Source organism: Sceloporus undulatus, chromosome 7, assembly GCF_019175285.1.
Source record: "Sceloporus undulatus isolate JIND9_A2432 ecotype Alabama chromosome 7, SceUnd_v1.1, whole genome shotgun sequence".
NCBI classification, from domain to species: Eukaryota; Metazoa; Chordata; class Lepidosauria; order Squamata; family Phrynosomatidae; genus Sceloporus; species Sceloporus undulatus.
Genome location: NC_056528.1, coordinates 19815096 through 19838440, shown reverse-complemented (window position 1 = coordinate 19838440; position 23345 = coordinate 19815096). Strand labels below are relative to the sequence as shown.

General features: G+C 43.0%; 1 protein-coding gene across 1 annotated transcript in view; it reads left to right on the top strand.

Moving 5' to 3' along the window:
• Positions 1-23345, top strand: part of GPSM1 (G protein signaling modulator 1) — a 77014-nt gene that overhangs the window by 16434 nt on the left and 37235 nt on the right. Inside the window, exons 2-9 of the mRNA XM_042478318.1 lie at positions 2325-2546; positions 3685-3820; positions 4761-4903; positions 5631-5754; positions 6826-6941; positions 7619-7774; positions 9438-9546; positions 11126-11252. Coding sequence (XP_042334252.1) covers positions 2325-2546; positions 3685-3820; positions 4761-4903; positions 5631-5754; positions 6826-6941; positions 7619-7774; positions 9438-9546; positions 11126-11252 — 1133 coding nt within the window. The remainder of the gene's footprint in view (positions 1-2324; positions 2547-3684; positions 3821-4760; positions 4904-5630; positions 5755-6825; positions 6942-7618; positions 7775-9437; positions 9547-11125; positions 11253-23345) is intronic.

Here is a 23345-nt window from a genome sequence, read left to right as displayed (position 1 = left end):
GATGGATGGATGGATGGATGGATGGATGGATGGATGGATGGATGGATGGATGGGCAGATTAATGAGCTTAGTTAAAAGTGCCAGATATTTGCAACAGGTTCTCACCAAGTTCTATGGTTTTCAGTGAGGAACAAGCAAAAGCATGGAGGTTAAGGCAGTCAGTGGCTGCAGCGCATGATTGATAAATGCTCCCCCTGGGATCTGAGGAAGCAGCAGGATTCAAATGCCAGTTGCTAAGGAACAGCAGCAGGAGAGAGATGTTGTGCTCCTGTCTTTCATGTAGGATCCTCATAGGGATCAGTTTAGTCACTGTGGGAAACAAAATGCTGGACTAGGGAGGTGTTCAGTTCTCCAGAGGTGCTTCTGCTTCATTCTCAGCTCCCTGCCTTTTGCATCTCTGAATCAATGTGTTGCTAAGCATCATTGTGCAATTTGAGACCCCGCATGTGTGAGACGGGAGAGGGCGCCCAACTCTTGAAATGTCACAAAGAATGGCTGTGTGGAGAATGTGAACGGGGCCAGAAGCATTGAAAATGCAGGTCCATTGGAGTGGTTTTTGCAGAACTGGCAGCCTGGACTGTGCACTGTGTTTGCCTGAGGAGGTGCCATGTAATGCCTCCTAGATCCAAAGCAAGAAATGGTGGTTCTTGTGGGTTTGTTGTTGTTGTGTGCCTTCAAGTCATTTCCTACTTATGGTGACCCTAAGGCTTTACGGGTTTTCCTTTGCAAATATCTTCTGCGACGGCTTGCCATTGCCATCCTCTGAGGCTGTGAGAGCGTGACTTGCCCAAGATCACCTACTTGGTTTCCATGAAACTACTAGGACATTTTGGAAGCAGTTAAAAATGGGGCAGTAGAGGGTTAGTTGGAGCCATCCCTGGAAAACCAGGACATCTGAAGTGTATGACATGACTCCCACCTATCTCTACTTGGCAAGGACAGTTGCAGTTAATCCTCTGCCATCACACCTTTTCAGCTGTTTTTAAAATGTCCCAGTTTCTCTCTCCTCTTTCAACTTCCTCTTTAGTCCTCAGTTTACATGAATTGCTGCAAACTGAATTCAAAATACATAAGATGTTTGCATTCAACTCAGTGGGAGGAAAAAGACAAGAAGTGCAAAAATCTTGCCCTTCCCTGTAGAAACAGGCAAAAGCAAACTGCTACAGCCTCTCCTAGTTGATCTGTTCTTCTTCTTTTGCAGCCTATGGTGCCCCCAGGATGCCCTTGAACCCCCAAGACCCAAAACTGCCTATTCGTTGCTTCCAAAAGGACTCAAAACACATAAAATTGCTGCAAAACATGGCAATTCTCCCCTACGCATCCCTATGTCATTAAAGCAAAGCTAGAAGTAAGATCACATCTGGTTCCAGTTGTGCTTGGCGATGTGAGCATCCAGGGGTGTGCGGCAGGTTAAAATTGGTCCCAGAGCTACCCCCTTTTTGAAAGAAGCCTCCTAAAAGTGTGATTCTGCTTTGAACCACAGTGCCCCTGTTTTATGTCCCTCATGTTGCACTATGTTCTAAATTGGAAGCGGAGGGTTTGTTTACATCTGTTGCTCAATTTTGGCAGCGCACTGCATGATGCATTCCTTAATGGGTTTCTTGGGAGATTTGTCCTCCTAGATCTACCCGAGTTGCCCACCCCTGCTACAACAAATTGGGCCATGGTTGCCTTCTGGGATATAGCCTAGATTTGCTTTCTAAAGTGCTTCTCTACAAATTTTGTTTTCTGCCATACCCTCATATTGTCCCAGTTTGTCAGGGACAATCCCAATTAATCCTCTGTCATCCCACTTTTTCAGCTGCTTTTACAATCTTCCGGTCCTGCTTCAACTTTGACCGCTGCTTACTTCCATTGCTGCAAGCTGAATTCAAAGTGCAAAAGCAGTTTGCACTCAGCTCAGCAGGAGGGAGAAGAATCTTGCGCTTCCCAGTCGGCTCAGGCAAAAGCAAACCACTGCAGCATTTCCTAGCTTGGCTGTTCTTTCTCATTAAAAACATTTAACATCTTGACTCTGATGTTGCTCAGCCACAGGTTCCCCAGCTTTCTTCTGTAAATCATTGAAGGCTATGCTGATCTCACTTCTTTCATGCAGTGGCAACAATGAAAAATATACAGTCAGTTTTCTGTATCTGTGGATTTTTTATCCACGGATTCAAGCATCCATAGTTAGACAATATTTTTAAAAATGTATAAATTCCAAAACACAAACCTAGATTTTTGCCATTTTACTATTATGTTGATGTTAATGGGACTTTGGTATCCATTCCTGGAACCAAAACCTAGTGAATACCAAGGCCCATTCTAATCTGTTTACCTTGCAGGATGGAAGCATCTTGCTTAGAGCTAGCTCTCGAAGGCGAACGTTCGTGCAAAGCCGGGGATTTTAAAGCTGGAGTTGCCTTCTTTGAAGCCGCTGTTCAAGTGGGGACAGAAGATTTGAAAACCCTGAGTGCCATCTACAGCCAGCTCGGTAATGCTTACTTCTACCTGAAGGAATATGCCAAAGCTCTGGAATATCATAAACATGATCTCACTTTAGCCAGGTAAGTGCCTGGGATCCAGAACTAATATTTTTCTGCAACAGGAAGGATGAGATAGTTACCCAGTGTTTCTCACCTTCTGGGGATAATGGGCCTTGGAGTCTGTAACAGGGAGAGCTGGAAAAGGTCCAGAAGGGTAAATGGTATCCAAATGGGATGAACTCTACAGCTGGAAATTATACATGATGTGAAGAAGGTAGAGAAAAGGTTTTCTTTCTCCTCTCATGCAAAACCCACAGTTATCTACTGAAGGTAAATGGTGAGAGATTCAGGATAGATAAAAGGAAGCCCTTCTTCATATTGTTCATAGTTAAACTATGGAATTCACTGCCACAAGATGGAGTGATGGCTGACGACTTGGAGACCTTTAAAAGGGGAGCGGGATAAATTTGTGGACGCTATGGCCATCAATGATTAGTAGTCAAGACGGCTATATATCACCTTCTGCATAGAAAGCCATATTTTGAGGGCCACAAGATGACGTATCCTCACTGTAGAAATAATCCAGTTTTTTGACACCACTTTAACTGCCCTGGCTCCATGCTATGCAATTCTGGGAACTGTAGTTTGTTGTGGCACCATAGCGCTCTGACAGAGGTGGCTAAATGTCTCATAAAACTACAATTCCCTGAATTCCATAGCATTGAGCCATGGCAGTTAAAGTGGTGTCAAACTGGATTATTGTGGTCCATGTTAGTCTGTTTCAGCATAAGAAGAGATAAAGGAATGCTGCAGCACCTTTGAGACTGATGGAAGGATTCTTTTCATTGCAGATGACAAGAATATTTGAAAGTGTTCAAAAGATGAGTGAAAACCCCTTTTCTTCTTTCTACAGTGGGGAGAAAATTCCTAAAATTACTTGTTACCTCCTTACAGAAAAACAATTAGTGAAGAATGACATCCCAGGTATAGACTCCGGTTTATTTTAGTCCGACTGGAATTCACAAACGCTTGTGCAGGAAAATACTTTTTCTCTGTTAGTCTGAAGGTTGCTGCAGGAGTCCTTTATATTTTTGCATCACAAGATGGAGAATTCATTTGTGTGCCTCTCTTGCAAGTGAGCTTCCCATTTGCATACCTAACCAGCCGGATTTTCCAATGGGAAGGAGACCTGTCTGCTTTGAATCTTCTGTCTCCACAGGACCATTGGCGACCGCATCGGAGAGGCCAAAGCCAGTGGGAACTTGGGAAATACGCTGAAAATCCTTGGGCAGTTTGAGGAAGCTGCTGTCTGTTGTCAGAGGCACCTGGACATTTCTCAAGAGCAAGGAGACAAGGTATGGAGATAGTCGGCATCCCCGGCCATCATGTTTATCTGGGCTGTCTTTTAGAGCAAAGCATAACCCTATCCAGGACTGATTGACATACCACCAAACCTAGGTTTGTTGTTGTGTGCCTTCAAGTTATTTCTGACTTGTGGGAACCCTAAAGCAAACCTATCATGAGGTTTTTTGTGGCAAGATTGGTTCAGAGGAGGTTTGCATTACCTGAGGCTGAGAGAGTGTGACTTGGAGCCCTGGTGGCGCAGTGGGTAAATGCCTGTACTGCAGCCATTCACTCGAAACCACAAGGTTGCGAGTTCAAGACCAGCAAAGGGCCCAAGCTCGACTCAGGCTTGCATCCTTCCGAGGTCGCTAAAATGAGTACCCAGACTGTTGGGGGGGCAAATTAGCTTACTTGCTGTTCACCGCTATGATCTTTGGAATAGCGGTATATAAATAAAACAATTATTATTATTATTATTATTGTCCAAAGCCACCCAGTGGGTTTCATGGCTGTCAGGACCCTTGAAAGTCAGCACCTCTATTCTGTTTGTATTCAGCTTCACCCAAGTCACAACACCTCCTCCTAACCCTGACCCTAACCCTAATCGGAAGTGGCCAAAACTCTGCTTTTGGGTTATAAACCACAGGCACACACACAGTTTCAGTAGAATCCATGAATGATCAGTAGAATTAAGTATTACTATCCCTATATGACTGAGATATATGGACCTGGTTACTGGAATTCCCAAGTGCCCTGAAAGTATGGGTTGAAAAATTGTTTCCTTGCTCTTGACCTGGAGAATCAGCAGAATCAATAGAATCCATGGATAATCAGCATTAAGAATTACCTACACTATCTGACTGAAATATAAGAACCTGGTTACTGGTCTTTGCAAAACAGGTATAGCAAGCAAAGCACATTTAATTGCTTTCATATTTTCTTTTTCTGAAGGTGGGCGAAGCTAGAGCCCTATACAATATTGGGAATGTCTACCACGCCAAAGGCAAGCAGTTGTCTTGGAGTCTGCCGCAGGAGCCAGGCCATCTACCTCAGGAAGTCAAGGAAACTTTGGAGAAGGCATCGGAATTTTATGAGTGAGTAGCAATCCCTTCTCAAGGCAAGGAGCGTATTAACGTTGCTCATTTTTTGGAAGACAGTTCCCATAATCCCCCCATTCGCACTGCAAGGGTTCCTGCGGAATAACAGGAGTTGGGTTCTTGGGGGATTCTGGAAGTTGGTTTTTAAAAACGACAAAACCAAACATTTCCATTCTCCGACATTCAATTTGTCTGCGATACATCTAGGTGTGGATTCTTTGGGCTGTGTTTTGTCGTTTAAAAAAAAAAACTGGACTGATGATAATCTTTGCAGTTTTGAACATATTCTGTACAAAATTTCACAGCTTTTATGCGCTGAAAAGTCCTATTACATCCTGTGGCAAAGAGAGATCCTTCTGCTGTGAGTCTTCAGTCTCTGGAAGGTTCATATAGGGAAATATGCTCTTTTGTGAAGCCATATATAGGGCTTTTTAGGTCATGGTCAGCACTTTGAATTCTGCCCCAAAATGAACTGATAGCCAACAAAGAGAGAGATGCTGCCAGGCGACATTCTGGCTTTCTTATTCACATTCTGGAATGCTCTCTATTTCTTTTCCCATTTCATAGAATCATAGAGTTGGAAGGGACCTCAAGGGCCATCCAATCTAACCCCATTCTGGAACGCACCCCCCCGACAAATGGCCATCCAGCCTCTGCCTAAAAACCACCGAAGAAGGAGACTCCATATATCCCCACTCCACTTTTATTTCTGGTTTCTTTCCAGGAGGAATCTATCGCTTGTGAAGGAGCTGGGAGACAGAGCTGCTCAAGGCAGGGCATATGGGAATCTGGGCAACACCCATTATTTGCTTGGCAACTTCAGCAAAGCCATTGTCTTCCATAAGCAGGTAAGACAATCAGCAGCGTTTTCCAGTCTGTCTTTCCATCTCCTTTTGGAGTTTCTTGGATGTATCTTTTCCACTGATTGTGATCTAATAACTATGAGGAAAAAATGGCATTAAAAAGCCCCCCATATATATATATACACACACATACATACATACAAGTTTTGAAAAATGTTGCTGATAGGTTGTGATAGGAACTTTGGAGTCAAACTCCTATCAGTGCCTGGAGGCATAATTCAGTTTTTGGGCAAATAAATCAGTGGCTTCCCCCATCAGAGTTGAGCATCTATCTTATCATCATCTCTGTTACCTATCATCCTTGTGTAAGACTCAAGGCAGATTTGTTGTTGTTGTTGTTGTTGTGTGCCTTCAAGTCATTTCCGGTTTATGGCAACCCTAAGGCGAACCTGTCATGGGGTTTTCTTGGCCAGAATTGTTCAGAGGAAGTTTGCCGTTACCTTCCCCTGAAGCTGAGAGAATGTGACTTGACCAAGGTGGGGTTTATTGCCAAGCTGGGAATTGAACCCTGATCTCCAATGGAAACCGATACAACTTAGAAATTAACATTGTGCAAAAAAGAAAAACATTGGCCAAGCTCCTCCATTGCAGTCTGTGTTTTGTAACTTTACAAATCTGTATCAGTGCTGCAAACCCTCTTTCTTTAAAAGTAGTTTAACATAAAAATTGGTTTAACACATTCTCCCTTCCCCTTTTCATACTGAAACAGAGTCCTGTTAAGTCAAGAGAATGCACCTCACCATCCATTTTATCCATTCTAGCCCTTACGGCTGCTATAATAATAACCTTTAAAATATTTTGGAAATGCCACTGAAGTCTTGGTAGCCAAGACTGAGACTGAATGCCAGGTTTGGACAGACTGCAGAAATCAGCTTGTCTTTGCCTAGTGTTTTTAAAATCGTACCAGGTACGTGTTGGACAAGTTTTGCTGGCTTGACCAGGTTTACTGTCTTCATTGCTTGGCATATGCCAGTCTGCTGACAGAAGAGAGCATGTGCCATTGATGGAGATGTAGTTGCCACCATCAGCTCATAGCTCTGTCTGCATCCATTTCAGCGACTCGCCATTGCCAAGGAGTTTGGGGACAAAGCGGCTGAAAGGAGAGCCTACAGTAATCTGGGCAATGCCCACATCTTCTTGGGAAGGTTTGACATCTCGGCAGAGTACTACAAGTAAGTAAATATCATGTTAACCTTGTTTTAATCTGGCACACTCTCTCAGCCTCAGACACATAAAGCAAGCATTCAACTCAACTACCAATCTATCAAATATAACGCGATGATAAAATGGGGTTGGAAGGATGGGAATCTTGGAGTCCTGGAGCAAATCTACCCTTCTTGTGTTCCCAATGCTGCCCTATGAAGACCCTCTCATCATCATCCCCTTTACACCATGGTTTGCTCATTTTCCAATTTTTGCATGGCTTTGCCATATTCTGGAAGGACAAAATGCCTCTCTTAAGGCTTGGTTACCAGCAGTAAGATCTTTAAGCTAAAACATGGAGTATTTTTGTACCCAAGCTTTGGCCCTGATCACCACTAGAACGTGAACTTTTCTTAAACCTATTCTGGCCCTCGGACGAAATCTGGCTGCAACAGTTTGCAGCACGAAGAGCTGCAGCAATTTGCTTTTGCCTGAGACTTCAGGGAAGGGCAAGCTCCATCCCCTTGTTTCCTCTCCACTCTGCTGAGTCTTTTGCATGTTGAACTCAGTTTGCAGGAACGGATGTAAGGTGTGGGCAAGTGAGGAAAGTGGGAGGAGGAGAGAGAAATTGGGACATTTTAAAAGCAGCTGAGAAAGTGGGATGACAGAGGAGTAAGTGAGGCTATTTGCTTTTCTTCTAACACAGGAAAACCCTACAGCTCTCCAGACAATTGAAGGACCAAGCTGTGGAAGCGCAGTCTTGCTACAGCCTTGGAAACACGTACACTCTCCTCCAGGACTATGAGAAAGCAGTAGACTACCACCTGAAGCACCTAGCCATCGCCCAGGAGCTGGGGGATAGGTAAGAAAAGGCTGGGGATTCTGCTAAGATTTTCTTCCCCCAACATTTGATCGTATATCATGTTGGGTGACCTAGAAATGCCTAGATAAAGCTTCTCTTTGGGAATCTCTGGCACGACTCTATGGCCGATGTTCAGCAGAAAGTTGTGCTGGAGGGCCTTGAGAGTCCTAGAGATAATATAGTCATAAATCTGTATGGTGGACTGACTGTACATGGAAGTTTTATCATCTTCAATGAGAAGCCAGTGTCCTGACGCAGACAAATCGGCAACCAATCTGTGACATTTTAATAAAAACTTGCCCACTTGTCCAGGAGTGAACAACTGAGTGCCTTTTCAAGTTCTCTTTATTGCACTTGGCTCAAGGCACCTCTTTCTAAAATGAGTTTCTTTAGCCAAAGTATGTGCACAGAAAGCATATGCACAGCAAGGAAAGAGCGAGCTTATGGATCAGAAAGATGTAGCCATGAAAATTATAATGGAATCATAGCACTATGTATAGTATGGAAGGGCACCAGGTGGCAGCAAGAAGCTTACCATACACATTTAGCCCTCCAAGAAACAAGCAAGGGCATGAAAAATAAGTCTTACATAGCTAGTTGAAGCCACTGGAGGGAGACAAAGATTTCATCTAGAGCAGTGATGGTGAATCTTTTAGAGACTGAGTGCCCAAACTGCAACCCAAAACCCACTTATTTATTGCAAAGTGCCATGTCCCTCTGGCTTTCTAGTAACATACTCTGGCAAACTCTGTGCTGGGGTGATGGCACATGTGCCCACAGAGAGGGCTCTGGGTGCCACCTCTGGCATGCGTGCCATAGGTTCGCCACCATTGATCTAGAGCAAGAGATGGATGTATTGAGGACTTAGGTTTGCAGATTACGAGGAATTATTTTCGGGGGGGGGGGGCCCCAGAAAAGGAAAAAGTTAAAGCTCCTTGAAACTGACCCTGAGGCCCAAGTGTAAAGAATTGTGTCTTGTTGAGAAATGGGTATGATTCAGATTTGTATTTCTTGAATCTCAGCAGCATCCCAGCTTCACAGAACAAGAGGAAAAACTACTTTGAAAGCTGAGGAGTGCAAAAACAATTTAGAACATAAGTTTGTGGGTGAGGAGGAACCACAGCCCGAATTCTTATGTTCTTGCTGACTTATTTTCTATTTGTAGGTGGAACCACAATTTCATAATTTTATTCCCCCCCCCCATAACTTTTAGAATAGAAAGTTTCTTTTTAAAGAAAATACAATTCTCAATAACTGCTACATGGAAGCTACACATTAAATAGAACATGTCTACTTTTTGATCACATCGGCCCTATACAGACAGGCCAAAATAAAGCTGCTTTGAGTCACTTTGGAGGTATGGTGTCTCAATGATACATGCGTCCTAAGAGTCTGGAAGCTGCACCAAAGCTGTACTCTAGTCCTTAAGACTGGAGCATAGCATTGGTGTGGCTTCTGGACTCTTAGGACACATGTATCATTAAAACAGCATACCTCCAAAGTGATTCGAAGCAGCTTTATTTTGGCCTGTCTGTATCAGGCCACATTCAACAGCATATGTCTTAGCTGCACAGGTAAATGTAGTATTCTGTGGTTGGCGTTAAGGTTAGGAAATACTTTAATGATTTCACTGGCTAGATAATGACAATTTCTTGGTTTGCAGGGTGGGAGAAGGAAGAGCTTGCTGGAGTCTGGAAAATGCCTACATCTCTCTGGAGAACCATGAAAAAGCTTTGCACTTTGCAGAAAAACATCTTGAAATTTCCCAAGAGGTAAAGAGAGAGAGAGAGAGAGAGAGAGAAATTGTTTGTGTGTTTTGTTTATATTAATTATATCGCCGCACAACATCCTGGCTGCATTAATGAAAGAGTGACTGTTAACACATAAAAATGTATTTAATTGTTGAATTTATACCTTGCTTTTATCACAGGACGGGATCCAAGACTAATGACCGTATTTTAAAACAAGATTGAGTTAAAATCTCATTTTCCAGAAGTTAAAAAAAAAGAACTAAATACAATGGTAAACCTCCTCTGAACAAATCTTGCCAAGAAAAGCCCAGGATAGGTTCGCTTTAGGGTTGCCTTGTATTGGAAACGACTTGAAGGCACACAACATACACTTTATAGAGCGCATGAAGGCTGAATTCTCCCTTGAAGCCAAGGTGACAAAACGGAGACTGTCGTACTTTGACCACATCATGTGTAGACATGGGTCACTAGTAAAGACTACAGTGAGCCCGCTCCATACGTGGGCACGCCATATGCGGCATCCACTTTACTCAGAAGCCACACTGCAAAACATGGGATGGGGGTTTCTTGGCATGTTTTGTTCAGATGACGTTTGCTATTGCCATCCTCTGAGGCTGAGAGAGTGTGATTTACCCAGTGGAAAGGCTGCTAATACTTCAGGTTTCAATTTTTGCCCAAAATTTTCATTCCTCCCCCCAAAAAAACTGAAGAAAAATGTGTCCCCCCCCCTTGCACTGCTTTAAAAATTCAGGAAATTATTATTGTTAGAGGTTATACATCTGCCTTTGGAGATGCCCAGATACATTGCAACTGCCCCATACTGATAGATACTGACTCGAGAAGCAATTTAAGAGGCAGGATTGCTTCCAGATCAGATTAGCAGTGTATCAACCAGGTTTACAGTGTTTCTTACCATAGAGAGAATCCACATCTTTCTACCATTTCCCAAAGTGGGAGCAAACTCTTAGCTCTTCTTGGAAAGCAGAGCATAGAAGAGGACCTTGAGAAACACAGCACAGAAGCAAACCACTCCAAACTCACTCTTGCCTTGCGACCAAGAAGGGCTTCCTCCCACGACGTGAGGCTCAAAAACCGTCCCCAGCCATCCGCCTCCATTGTTTTATTCCCATCTGGCACTGAGTAATCCACCCGCCACAATGGACAGCCAACGAAGAAGTCAAGAACATGCAAACAACAGTTATCCAGAACAGCTGGCATCTTAATGATAGGGCTGTGACATGATGGTGATAGTAATAATTATGTGAGGGTTCTGGTCCTCAGGCTTCAATATTTGGGGTGGGGTGTGTCATTATGGCGTTCTTTCTCATCCATGTGCATCGAAATGCAAAATGGTGGGTCTCTGAGGAAAGCCTTCACTCTCAGCTTAAAAATTAATTTATACAAGGGCTAATTTACTTTTCCTGTAGAAGTTCCATTGAGATGACATTAACAAAACAAAAAGTCTTATAACACATTCTAGCCTAGATGGGATCTGGCACCTTTAGGTTACAGAACACAAATAAGTAAAGTTAGGTACAAGAAGGAGAGCTTAAAATGCCATAAAGCATAGCACATAGTATTAAATGATAATGTTTTGCAGATTGGAGACCACAACGGAGAGATGACAGCTAGTACGAACATTGCACAGCTGAGATCAGTCTTGAGCCAGAAGGAGAAAGGTGACCATCCAGACACTTTGGCATTTTGCCCCGGTTATGAAGTACAAGGTGAGTTTTACTTTTCTAACATCTTTCTTCATTTGATACCCCAAAGCCTGCAAGTAAAAACTAACAAGGAATGTATAATGTATCGCAATAATGTCATCAATTGTAAAGTTTTGATTCTTTTTAAAGAGGAAAAGTAATGAGTGACACAATAAGTTCCTTTATAACTCTGTACACATTGAGTCTCCCTTATCTGAAATTCTTGGGACCAGTAGTGTTTTGGATTTTGGATTTGGGGGATGGATTTTGGGTACAGTGTCCTTCCCAATTCATGGTCAGTCCGTCCTTGACACACACCCCACGAATCGGGGAAAATGCAAATATTCAAGTCCGCGTTGGTTACAATAGTGGCACACTCCTGCGCATGCCATTTTGTCCCTCCACGCTTGCCATGTGCAAAGGAGCAAGACTGCACACTCCAAGTCCATGAACAGGGAGGGACGAGTGTATGTACATTGTATGTTTTTACCTGTATGGTATTGTTTAATGTTTAATAATAATACTAATACTACTACTAATAATAATATTACACATAATGAGAGATCTTGGAGATGGGACCCAAGTCGAAACATGAAATTCATTTATGTTTCATATACACCTTCTACACATAGCCCGAAGGTAATTTTCTACACAACATTTTTCACAATTTTGTGCACGAAGCAAAGTTTGTGTACATTGCACCATCAGAAAGCAAAGGTCTCCCCATCTCAGCTAAATTGTATACACACGATATTCCTGTTGATGCAGCCCAGACTGGCGTTGCAACTGAATTTGCTGAACTTGTCTGCATAAATTTGGGCAGGAGTGGGACGCTGTCTGGATTGTGAGTTGTGTTAATCAAGCCCTGCTTTTTATCTGAAGCTTTTATGGGGCTATAATGACCTCATTCATCAGTTCTAGCATTGATTGGGTTCCCAAGGTCAGACATGTTCCAATCAAGAGTACAAAATGTACTCAAAAAGAGAAAGAAAAAACACTTTTAAGTGGTTAAGGAGGGAGGGAGGGACCAGATAAATCTGGAGAGGATGGGCATTGCTCACCGCCTAAGTTTTCCAGAGCGGAGGGTTCCTTTTTGCAAAAGGAGAAACTAAGGCATTGGGTACAAATATATTATCTGTCCATCTGCAAAATCTGTGTCAGAGTTTCAGGAGGTACTGGCTTTCGAATTTGGAACATGGATAGGAGATCACCAATGAATATGTGGTGCTGTAGGCTGTATTTCGGAGGGAGGAACTGGCAAAATCACCTCTGAGTATTCCTTGCCTAAGAAAACCCTATAGTCACCATAAGTCGACAGACAACATGAAGGCACATAGAAGTGTCAGTCAGAGACCTCCTCCAGTGTCTCACAAACTTACAAACTGCAGAATCCATAAGGTGCGGCCATGGCAGTTAAAGTGAAATTATAGCACTATATGCTCCACGGTCAGGTAGCGTTGCTGGGTTTTTGAAATAGCAATAAAGGATTGTCAAAATGTATGAGATGCAGGATTGACAGGCAGGAAGCAGACATTACTGAGTTTGCATTCTACCAAAACATCAGATGAAAATATTGATTTCAGTTAACCTAGCCATATGTTTCTTGGTAAAAGGAACATATTGTCCATATTCGTAAATAACATGATGTACACATTTCTGTCTTTGGGAAGGGCTCATACCTCCAAATATGGGATTGTTTTGGCATCTTGTTCGGTCTACATAAAAAGAAAGGGTTTCCAAACCTCAAATGGGAGACATTTCTTATAACAGCGTACACCAGCCAGTGCTATAAGGGATAAGCTTTCTGGCCCTCAAATAAGGGACATCCCTTATAATAAGTGCACTGAAAGTGGTGTCAAACTGCTTCAGTTGTGCAGTGTGGATATAACTTATGGCTTTGAACTTGACTTGGCAAGGGGAAGTTGAACCAAGAGGGGAAACTTCTTTACTGTGAGAGCTGTTCAACAGCGGCATAGACTGCCTTGGAGGTTGGTGGACCTTCCTTCTTTGGAGGTCTTTAAACACAGGTTATGTGTCACTGCATGGCAAAATGGGGTTGGAAAGGATGATCTTTGGGGTCTCTTTCGACTGTAAGCCTCCTTGATTCAATGAATCTGCTCTGAAAGCAGAGCCACCATGTCTGAGCTTGGAAGCGAAAGCTGAGTGACCACAGTTGTTGAAGAAACATCTCCAAGGCTTCAGCTATCCACAGAAAGCTGGCTGTGTCCTGCTGCTTCCAGAGTAAACAGCTACCCCCTTAAAGCTCTACAGTGAAGGCTTTCTCTGTCTTGTTTGCACACTTCCAAGGAGACCGAGATCAGCAAACTCCACCCTGCAAGGAAAGCACACACCTTCAGCCAGGGAACGCTGTGCTATGAATCCCGACTGCCAACTGGCTTGAGAAAACAGGGGTCCGTTGTCCCACACAGCAATGTGGGTCTCTTTGCCCTGTTCCTCCTACTATCTATTTTGGCTTTATATTGCCAAGAAATGGCATCACCATAGCTACTCAGTTCCTGAGAGGGAAAGGCAAGGCTTGATGTAAGTTACTTTTTCTACCCTCCCACCTGATCGCCTCACCTTGTGAATTCAAAGTAGGGATGGGAAGAAATCTAATGGAGTTCAACAGCCTTGGAGAAAGTAGCGCACTCACACATAAGACATCTTGCATGGAAATGTGCATGTCACCTGGAGCACTGGCACATTTGTGAGGGTTAAAGCAAGGGGTAGTTGGAAAGTGTAAAATGTGCCCGAAAGGGTGGATGTGTTTTGAAATGCAAACAATTTTAAATGTGCATCACTTTTGAAAAGCAGTAATACCCAGGAATTTGCTTTATCTGTGCATAAGAGAGTGCATAAATTAAGAAAATTGCATATATAAGTATATATATCAGTGTATACATATACAGTATAAGCATATCTATGGAAATTATGGAAATGTGGAAGTTTTTAAATGAATAATGTGTATTTTAGAGCAAGAGATAAATACAGCATCTTGCATCCTGACATGAAACAAGGAAGAAGGAAAATACAAGTATTTTCAATTATTAGTATGTATTTTAAATTATTGTGTGCTACCCTGAGATCTTCAAATCCAGGGCAGGGCATAAATAAATATTAATCTAAATATTAGTTTATTAAAAGTGGACTTTGGATAAATCTGGTGCAATTGAGAATGAAAGATTTTCAGTTTCCTAGTCAAAAGGTTCCCTAGTCAAAGGTGATTTGAGTGTCGGACTAAGTCACTATGAGACCAGAGTTTGAATCCTGCTCACCAGTTTCTTTGTTCAGCAAGGGTTTGCCCTTGCCTGCCTCTGAGGCTGAGAGAGTGTGACTTGCTCAGTGGGTTTCTATGGCCAAGAGAGGATTCAAATCCTTGTCTCCTGGAGTGCAACACTCAAACATCTCACAGCATGTTGGTTCAAATGCTTTTTGGAACGATTGGGAGAATAGTTATTCTTGCTGTGATCATGAAGACAATACACTTAAAGAGACGGGAAATGCACACAGCAAAGGAAAAGCCTTGTTTATCTCAGCCCAGCTGAAGGACGTGGTTGAGCTGCACTAATTATAGTTGTTTAGCTGATTCAAGATGCTGTCCGGGTTAATTACCCCTTTAGCTCCTTTCTCTGGGATTTCTAGTGCGTCTGGCTGTCTGATCTTTCCCTCATTTCAAGGAGCGTCTTATTGTTGCAACAGGCTCAGAGCGTTCAAGGATGAATCCAGGGGCAAGGTCTTGGTGTTCCTTCCTAAATCTAGGATTTTGATCCTGTCCACGGGATGCTTTGTGCAGAGAGACAGTGATGGGCTGCTACTAGTCACATAGCCGGATAGGACAAAAATATGTGATTTATTTCAGCTTCTGAGGAAAGGGAATAAATTCCTGTGGTGGATGGAGCCAAAGGCAAAAGGAGTGGGGTCACAAGTTTGTTATTGTGTGTTTTCAAGTCGTTTCCGACTTACAGCAACACTAAGACTGCCCTATCGCAGGGATTTATTAGCAATATTTGTTCAAAGGGGGTTTGCCATAGACTTCCTCTGAGGCTGAGAGAGTGTGACTTGCCCCCAAATCACCCACAAGTTTCCCATGACTGAATGAGAATTTGAACCCTGGTGTCCTAGAGTTCTAGTCCAACACTCAAACCACTAGACAAGAATTTCATTGGCTGGAAATAAAACAAGCCATGCTTCTGTTTAGGGAATCTACTTGGTGGCATGGATCTCATACCCTCCAACTGTTCCATATGGTTGTTAACTGCCCTCGAGTCGATCTCGATCAATGGCTGCCCTATAGATGAGACATCTTCAATACTCCCTGTCCTCCACTACTGTACTTAGTTCTTGCAGATTGATGCCCATGGCCTCCCTGATGAAGTCCATCCACCTAGTGTGTGGTCTACCTCTCTTTCCTTTCACCGTTCCTAGCATTATGGTATTTTCTAATGATCCATGTCTTCTCGCGATGTGGCCAGAGTATGACAGTCTCATTTCAGTCATCTTGGCTTCCCAGGAGCTCTTAGGTCTAATCTGTTCTATGATCCATTTGTTCGTCTTTTTGGATGTCCATTGTATCCTTGACACTCTTCCCCAGCACCACATCTCCAATGAATTTATTTTCTTTTTATCAGTTTTCTTAACTGTCTAATTCTCGCATCCATTGGGGAACACAATGGCTTTTATGATTCCAACTTGGGTGCTGAGTTGTATGTCTATGCTCTTGAGGACCTTTACTAGTTCTTTCATAGCTGCCCATCCCATTCCTAGCCTCCTCCTGATTTTTTGACTGCAGTCCCCATTCTGATCAACGTTTGATCCAAGGTACAGGAACTATTTCTGGTGTCATCTGGTAGATTTATGGTGTCATCTGCATATCTTAGATTGTTGATATTCCTTCCTCCTATTTTCCCTCTTCTGTGTCCAAGCTATAGTGGCACATTGCCCGGTCCCATATTGGCAGAGGATTAATCCCCTGTCCTCCCATTTTTTCCCACTGTCTTTAAAGTATCTTTCTCTCTTCCTCCTTCTCTCTTTGTTCTCATCTCACTTCAGTTGCTGCAGACCTGAGCACAAAGTAGTTTTCACTCAGTTAACTCAGCAAAGGGGAGGTGGAATCTTGTCCTTCCCAGTAGGCTTTGGGCAAAAGCAAACTTCTGCGGCTTCTCCTGCTTGTGCATTTTTTCCTCCATCAAAACTTTGGCCATCTTCTTGACTACATTCTGCTGATGTAGCTTGGCCACACCAGTTTCCATCTATGAAATGTCAGAGGGAGTATGTTTGCCTCTGTGATTTTAAGAGTCAGGAGAGCTTCCAGATGAGAAAATTCCATGCCTCCTTGAGTCCTGGAGCTCCTGTTTTCCTGTTTGAAATTTCACCTGCCAAAACAAACCATGACAAGGTAGATTTGGGACTGTAAACAGGACTTTAAGAAGGCATTTTGCTGTAGTGGCCAAAAGAAGCCATAAAGCAGGGCAGAAGAGTTTGCACTTGTGTTTTGATGAATCTCAAATTTTGTCTTGTGTTTTTGCAGCTGCAAAGTGCTGCTCCCTCTTGAATGCAGCCCTTCAGATCTGATCCGAACAAAAATGCACCCCAGCCTCAGAAAGCTTATCCAGGGCCCCTTTCTGTTTGTGTAGCTGTGTGGTTTCCTCGCAAGTTGTTTTGGGATCTAAACTGCTCACTAAGGGAAGTACGTTCCTATCAGCTTTGAAATGCTCAGTAAAATAAGGCCCAGTCCTGACAGTGAAAATAATCCAGGATGAATCTGGGTTGAATCATTGTTGTTCACATGCATTTTGAATGCGCCTGATTTATTGGGGGGGAGGGGCAAAAGTATATACATAACCCATGATAATGTCAGGTTCCCCCTCAATGTTTTTTTCTCTCTTCAGATTTGCATTGTTTTGTTGGCAGTGTGAACAACCGATGCAAATAGACCCAGGATAAAACTCTGCATGCCTTGAATGTGTTTTGAGACCATGCATTCATTCATGCACACAAGACTGAAACAAGCCACGATTTACATCCCTATCCTGAAAGCTAATTAGACCTTCGGATGAGTTATCACTCCAGTTTTGAAGGCTGTTTTTTGTCCTTTGAGCATTAAAGGATGATCCTTTTTTTCCTTGCTTGACTTTGAATGCCCCTCTTGGGAAGACGACGAAGAGAGGCAAATGATTACGCCAGTTCCATGTGGATTCTGGAAATGTCGGAGCAAAGCTCAAAAGACGAGGTCACATTTTGATCTTCTTGATCTCTGTTCCCAGCCAAGCAGTTTCTAACTCAGTTCTCTGACCTCTCCAACTTTGGTCTGTTAGCTGTGTACATATTTGCATCCTCTTGAAGTTACAAGGGTCAGAGTTTTTGTTACTAAAATGGACATAAGCTTATACCTTGAAACCTGGATAATGCCGGTCAGGGCTTAAATGCATTTGCCTATCCCAATGGGGGCAGCCGCATTGTATCATTGGGATCTTGGTAGGTCGATGCTGCCATGAGTCTATTGAAATGAAGTGGAGAGTAGAGATGTGGGGAATATTCACACATCAAGACCATTCTGCTGATAATAAAAAAGTGAACTAGGGCTGCATCCGTACTGCAGAAATAATCCAGTTTGACAGCACTTTCACCTCTCTGGCTCAGTGCTATGAAATTCTGGGATTTGCAGTTTGTGAGACATTTAACTTTCACTGCCAGAGATCTGGTGTCACAACAAACTACAGTTCCCAGGATTCCATAGCACAGAGCCATGGCAGTTAAAGAGGTGTCAAACTGGATTGTTTCTGCAGTGCAGAAGCAGCCTGTATGTGTGTGTTGTGCACCTTCAAGTCATTTCCAACTTGAACATTTACATTTACAACCGCAAGGTCATGGGATTTTCTTGGCAACGTTTATTCAGAGGAGGTTTGCCATTGTCTTCCTCTGAGGCTGAGAGAGTGTGGCTTACCCAAAGTCACCCAATGGGTTTCAGGGCCAACATTCTCCAACATTCAAACAGCTACTGCAAGCCTTTTCACCTCCTGTGAGATGAAAAAGGCCACTGCTCCAGTACCAGCATTATATGTACATACACATATTAAGGAGAAGCGGCATTGTGTAGTGGTTGGAGCATTGCACTGGGAAATTCTGATAAATAGTGGGAAAATTCTGGTTGTGCTAATGTGCCCTTGTGTGATCAATTTGCACGTCTGCAAAAGGAATGGTGCTGGAGGAACTGGGTGAACTTGCAAGTGAAAGGGTTGCGGTGAGATGTTGGAAGTTCCAGGCAGGAAGAACTCCTGACACTGGTGCACAATCTGCACATACAGGGGATCCTCCCAAGTTCCTGCCCTGATCTGGAGCCAAGAGGGGACTCCTTTTACTCCAGATTGGAGCACAGATTGGACCCATGTTTTGCCCTTTTCATCTGAACAGGTCAATGCAGGAATGAAGTGGGGGCATTTCTTTTCCTCCATGCAGGCCTCACCATTGGCATGCAATGTTAGCCCTAATTCCCTTTCTTCCTGATATGCAAGAAAGGTGCATCGTGAGCATCCAGGAGAGGAAATGGAAGCAGCCGACAAATGGGTGCTCTCTTGTGCCAGTTCAGAAAAGCCTCTGTGGCTTTTGGCCAGGGAGATTTCCCAGCAGTCCATTCTAAGTGCCCCATAAACATTTCCCTCCTGAGTGGGAACTGAAATGGAGGCTGAAGTAGGAAAGCTGGAGATAATGCAAATGAATATCTCTGGAGAGAGAGGTTCTGCTCCATCTCTCCGTTTTAGGATTGGAAATTCTGTAGGAGCATTTTACAAAAGTTTCTGGGTACCCACCCTTTTCACTTGTTTTTCCCCAGATGTTTAGTTTCCTTGTCCATAGCCTAAAGAATCAATCTTTCTTTCTTTCTTTCTTTCTTTCTTTCAGTCTGTTGTTACAACTGTGCCAAACCTGTATTTGAATATCTAAATAACCAAATTCTGGAGAGCCACTATGGGGTAGTGGTTTGAGCAGTGGACTAGGACTCTTGGTGACCAGGGTTCAAATCCCCGCTCAGTTATGGAAACCTTGGGCAAGTCACACACTCTCAGCTGTAGAGGAAAGTTATAGCGGTGAACTCCCTCAGAACATATCTTGCCAAAATAGGTTTGCCTTAGGCATAAGTCTGAAATAGCTTGCATACCCACAGCGCCAGTTAATGTTCTGAGTTCCCCCAAATGTGAAGACCTCTATTTCATATGTGTTTCTTTCCTATTCACAGAACACTGAAGATGGGAACTCAGTTTTGCTGATAAAATACAATTCTCCCTATCGGTTAATGCTTTCTTGCAACTGTGGCTGCATCCACACTGCAGAAATAATGTGTGGCTTTTAGCTGCCATGGCTCCATGCTATGGGATCCTGGGATCCTCCATGTTATGGGGACCTGATAGTTTGTTGTGGAGGAGCACTATGACTGCAAATCCCAGAATTCCACAGCATTGAGCCAATGGCAAACTGGTGGGGGTATGTTTTTAAATAAAGAATTACTGCATTATGGTTTGAAAAATCTGCAAACTGTCCTCTGCGTTTCTAAAAATAGGGATGAATAGCGCTAGTCAGCTAAGTTGTTCAGTTGATGTTCTCCAGGAAGTTTGGACTCACTAGATTAGAGACCTTGAGAAACCCTTAAAGACAGAGCAAGCATTTAGAAATGCCCCTGAGGTTTTCTGCTTGTCTGCAGTACCTTCTGCTAAACATGCCAATAACTATGTGGAGGAGGGTGGAGGGAGGAGAAAAGTCCTGAGTAATGCATGAGGTTTTATTTTTCCTCTCCAACTGTTGGGTTTCCCAAGTCAGAGGGTGGTGGTTCATCAGAGAGAAATAGGAAAATAGGACACCATTTATGGTTCTTTTTAACTCTGAATATCAAAACTATCCTGGATCACTAGTGGCAGGTTTGGGGTACGGATGGTTGGAGGGATAACCTGAAGACGGCAATTGCAAGGAACTATTAGAAAGGAACCTGATGTTGCTTTTGGAATCTGTTCTAAAGATGTCCAGCCCTGGAGAGACACATGAGCCTTTTCAACTCTTGGGTATGTAACATTTTCTTAGTCTAAAATGCAGAAGAAGACATGAAACCAACCTTTATATTCCTTGCTTCGTCTAGATCATAAATATTATCCGATTCATCTCTTCTTGCAGTGTCAGGGGGTTGGTGATGGTGTAAGTCAGTCAATCTGGGGTTTTGGAGATGAGAGCTGGTGTTCGGTCTCACCTCTGGACACCTTTTTTTGGTCTTAGCAAAAATGGTGTGTTCTCCGCTTGGGTTTCCAGTCTATAAATCCTGCCTCGCTGGATTGTTGAGCTCATGAGATTGTGGCTGAGCTGACAAACTGTGATGGGAAAGTTCTTTGCAAATGTAGAAATGTTGCATGAATCAATAGGAATCGACGTTACAGAGAGTGTGTGTCAAAGGGAGTGAGTTAATTCTGAGTGAGACTTCGGCTCAGGCACTTTGAGAACTGTTTTTGTTGGGCCGGGGTGTTCCCACTTGGTTTTCTCACCCCGTATCCCATCATCCGGGTGAGAGATAAAAGCTCCTCAGTACTTTGGCCACTTTAATTGCACTTAGCGGAGAGGCAGGAGGTGACGGAAAACTGGCCGTGTGTTTGTGTGCATACACACGTAACGTTTTGGAAACGTTTGAATGCACCCTTCGAAAAAGAACTGCTGACTCAGAGAGCGAAAGTGTGATCGCTGCAATTGCAAACCATAAAATCTGAAACACGCATCATCAGTAAAACAATGGAATTCCTTTCAGATAGCAATGGCAAGGCGTAATAATGGCTGTTCTAAGTGGTGTGTTTGGCAGTTAGAACATTTGATTAAAACGGTTTCCAAGGGCCACTTACAAGCTGTGGGATCTGGCAGATTTCTTTGCGGGTGATAGTGCCGTACACTTAGGACAATACCTAAAATAGCTCTCTAAACTTTGAGATAGTGGACACTTTCAATCAATTGTGGGCAAACCGAGAAGGAGAAGGTGCTTCCTTGAATGGAGCTGCTTGCATATTGTGTTATATGTTTGTTTTGTCAATGGTGACTAGTGCTTTCCAAACCAGTAGACTGGTAAATCTGGTACAGGTTATAGTCTGAACTATAAAGATCTCTAGGTCCTCCAGAGCAATTATTTGGTCAAGATCTGCCAGACGTTGACTATGAAATTGCATTGGGGGACCTACAGATGCCTAGGAAAATGTTCTCTCGAGGACTTTCTAGCAGGTCCTCCAGTGTGACTTTTGGGAGACGTTGACCACAGAGTCATGCTGGAGGAACTAGAGGTTCCTAGAAGGAACATATGAATCATATTCATGAATAATCAAATCCGTAAAAGCCAAAGCTGCAAATGTGGAGGACCAACTGTATATGCAAATATTCCAAGACACTTATGGCCCCAAACATTTCGGATACAGAAGCTTCAACCTGTAAATGGTTAATTTGTATTAATTATACACATAGAACTACCTGTGTTTATTTCATCTGGCCCATTTCTCTTTGCTTTCTGGGAGGCCAAATTCAAGAGGGGAACCCTGGTCCCAGAACACTGAGTTTTCCCTCTCCTCAGCATAATCTAAAAGCCATTGGAAATAGCTCTCTCTCTTTATTGATGTCTTGATTTCAGAAGCTCTCTTTGCTCTTAAGAGAGGAAGACACAATGGACAGGGAGGACTTGCACTTGGCATCCAGTTATATTTTTCTGAGCATCTTTAGTTAAGTGGTCCATTGCTCCTGGGGCCAATGCGAGGCACATGGCAACCTGCGTAATGCATTCAAATAGCATCCATCATTAGTCCTCCTCTGGAAAATAAGCACATTCCCAACATGCCAACTATTATTCCATTTCATTAAATAATTTGTTGTCTTGTTCCTTCTTTTCTCCAGACTTGGAACAGTGTCGCATTTGAAAAGTAATTCATCTTTGTTCCCCATGACAATGTAACTTGGGGATATTGCCAACTGCATTGCTGTTGCTTTTTGTTACTTCTCCCGCGCCCAAAAAACCCCAAGTCTTAGGTAAAATGGCATAAAACTGGGGAGGGGAGATCCAATTCTGTCACAATCTCTTTTTAAAATGACATTAGAAAGTCCAAGGACATCCTCCTAGTTGCATTAAACGAATAAATGTTTGCCACCCTCTCATTATCTTGCTTTTAAAACTTCATACGCCTTCAATGCCTTTTTAAAGAAACAGCTCATTACAGATAGCTAGGAGTGTAAATACTAACAGATATGTCAGTTTTATTCCATTGTAACTGTCATTGTAAGGAATCTTGAGATTTGTAGTCCAATTGAGTACTAAGAATTATCTTCTAGGAAGTACTAGTCTATTCCCCTGCATTATGGTTCCCAAGGGACCCTGAAAAGTAGGCTTCAAATTTCAGGATCTTTCCAGGGCTTGAGATTTCCAGGCTTAACTCTGAGACTTAAGGATGGCCAATAGTGATATCAGTAAGTGTTTTGGATGAAGTACCAACCACAGTTTCTCAAGACTTGTTCATCTACACTGTAGAACTAATGCACATTGATACGACTTTAAGCATCATAGCTCTATCCTATGGAATCCTGTTTTGTTTTTTTGGTTTTGCAAGGCCTTGGGCCTTCTCTGTCAAAGAGCGCTGGTGACTCACCAAACTACAAATCCCAGGATTCTGTAGGATGGAAGCCATGGCAGTTAAAGTGATGTGAAACTGCATTATTTCTGCAATGTAGCTGCACACAGAGAGAGCGCACAAATGAATCAGTGTATTCTTTGGAAATTATTGTTCATTGCAACACATGTATGCAGAAACATATTTTCCTGTTTGGAAATTGAGACAGAAACCTTAGCTGATGGGACTGTTTCCAGATTGAGGTGAAATGAGGAGATTATTCCTTTTCACTTCCTTAGGGAGACAGGATAAGGAAGCTTTCATGCAGGCTACTTGCTTCTAGCCCAAATGTGGATGCAGTGCCTAGTGGAGGGTGAATCCTGGCACCACGACTGAGAAGAAGCAAGCTAACTAAGTAAATCCATAGATACTCGAGTGTCTTTCCACATTGCAGTAAATCAATTAATGCTTACAAATTGTATCAAGATGCAGTTCTGCTAGATGAGCTATAGAT